The sequence below is a fragment of the Colobus angolensis genome, unplaced genomic scaffold (assembly GCF_000951035.1).
Source record: "Colobus angolensis palliatus isolate OR3802 unplaced genomic scaffold, Cang.pa_1.0 Scaffold5, whole genome shotgun sequence".
Lineage (NCBI taxonomy): Eukaryota > Metazoa > Chordata > Mammalia > Primates > Cercopithecidae > Colobus > Colobus angolensis.
The window spans coordinates 14,331,733-14,333,248 of record NW_012118487.1 but is presented as its reverse complement, the minus strand read 5'-3'; the positions used below and the strand labels follow the sequence as shown (position 1 = coordinate 14,333,248).

The window sequence follows — 1,516 nt, the reverse complement described above, 5'->3', positions numbered from 1 at the left end:
CGGGCCCAGGGCAACTGTGCTGCCTGCGGGAGGATGGTGAGCGGTGCGGCCGGGCGGCAGGCAACGCCAGCTTCAGCAAGAGGATCCAGAAGAGCATCTCCCAGAAGAAGGTGAAGATCGAGCTGGATAAGAGCGTAAGTAACCGCGGGATCGCCCTGCCCTCCTGTCCCCTGGTGGGGCCCCAGGAGTCGGGCAAAGGCACGGATTGTCGGCGGGGTCTCCCAGACCTGGCTGCAGTGCGGTCTCGTGGAGTCTGTGTTTGGAAGCAAATAACAAAGTCGCTGCAACTCCGACCGCCACCCCAACACACACACAACACGCACGCTGTCGTTCCCCTTTTCTTTCCCACCCTGCCCCCAGCCTCCCGCTGCCTGCGACTCTCCCGCGCACTGTCTTCCCTCTTCCTTCTCCTCTGCGACCGGGACACGAAACAAAGGGGACCGCCGGACCGAGGGCCCAGAGTAGTTTTCTTGCAGCCCGGCAGCTCTTCTGGAATGGAGGCGCCTTTGTTTTGCTGCCCAAGCTGGTGTTTGGCCCCAGGCGGTGCTAACTCCCCTGGTCTAGGGGAAAGTGGAGGACCTTCACGACCAAGGAAGATCCTGTTCCTTTCTGTGTTCCGTCTCCTCCGGCGCGGAGTGAGAGGGAAGCCGAGCTCACCCGCCGCCCGGCCGGGAGCCGGGGTTGTAAACGGCGTTTGCGCTGTCAGCTCCGAGGGCAGCTACTCCGATGGTGGGAGCACGTAGCCTCTGCGGTTTTGCCATCCCCTTGGCAGCCATCAGGATTTCTTTTTTCCTCCTTCTGCGCGTCTTTTCGTTTGACCATCTAACAGCCGTTGCTACTTTTGGGAGATCTGGCTAGCGGTAAATGAATAACATGGTATCAAGAACCTACCACAAGTCCTGCATATTTTTATCTTGCGCTTGGCTTAGAAGTAAATGTAAAAGCCTGTTAGCTCAGTCCGTATTTGTTTCAAATGTTCGCAGGAGTGTATGTAATTAAAGTTTTTGAAAAGTTTATTTGTAATACTTTTTTGCCCGTTTAAACAGTTTTCAGTGTTATCCATGAGAAACTTTTCAGGTGAACTTGCATAATTTCAGATTGCTTTGGAAAAATGTGTTATAAATAAATACATTGATTTAATATTCAGAAAAGTTTATAACTGAAATTTAAATACAGTTAGGAAGTCGATAGCTCATTTGTAAAAACGGATGGTTTTGTATCTGGAATATAATTTGGGTATTCAGTTGGAAAGACTGGAAAGCATACATTATGTTTCTAAAATATGCTCTTCTTTAAGTAGAGAAAGTACTGTCAAGTAGCAAAAGTGTGGGCAGCATCATCTTTCCCCTTATCAGTTAAAAATTCAACTTGAACTAATTCACGTCATCCTCACTGCTATTTATTTATTTATTTATTTATTTATTTATTTATGTGAGACAAAGTCTCACTCTGTTGCCCAGGCTGGAGTGCAGTGGCGCGATCTCATCTTTCCCCTTATCAGTTAAAAATTCAACTT

The 1,516-nt window shown here is 48.9% G+C and overlaps 1 protein-coding gene across 1 annotated transcript in view; it reads left to right on the top strand.

The window, feature by feature from the left end:
* Nucleotides 1-1,516, top strand: part of SAP30 (Sin3A-associated protein, 30kDa) — a 6,831-nt gene that overhangs the window by 621 nt on the left and 4,694 nt on the right. The window contains exon 2 of the mRNA XM_011959800.1: nt 1-635. Within this exon, the coding sequence (XP_011815190.1) occupies nt 1-635 (635 nt within the window). The remainder of the gene's footprint in view (nt 636-1,516) is intronic.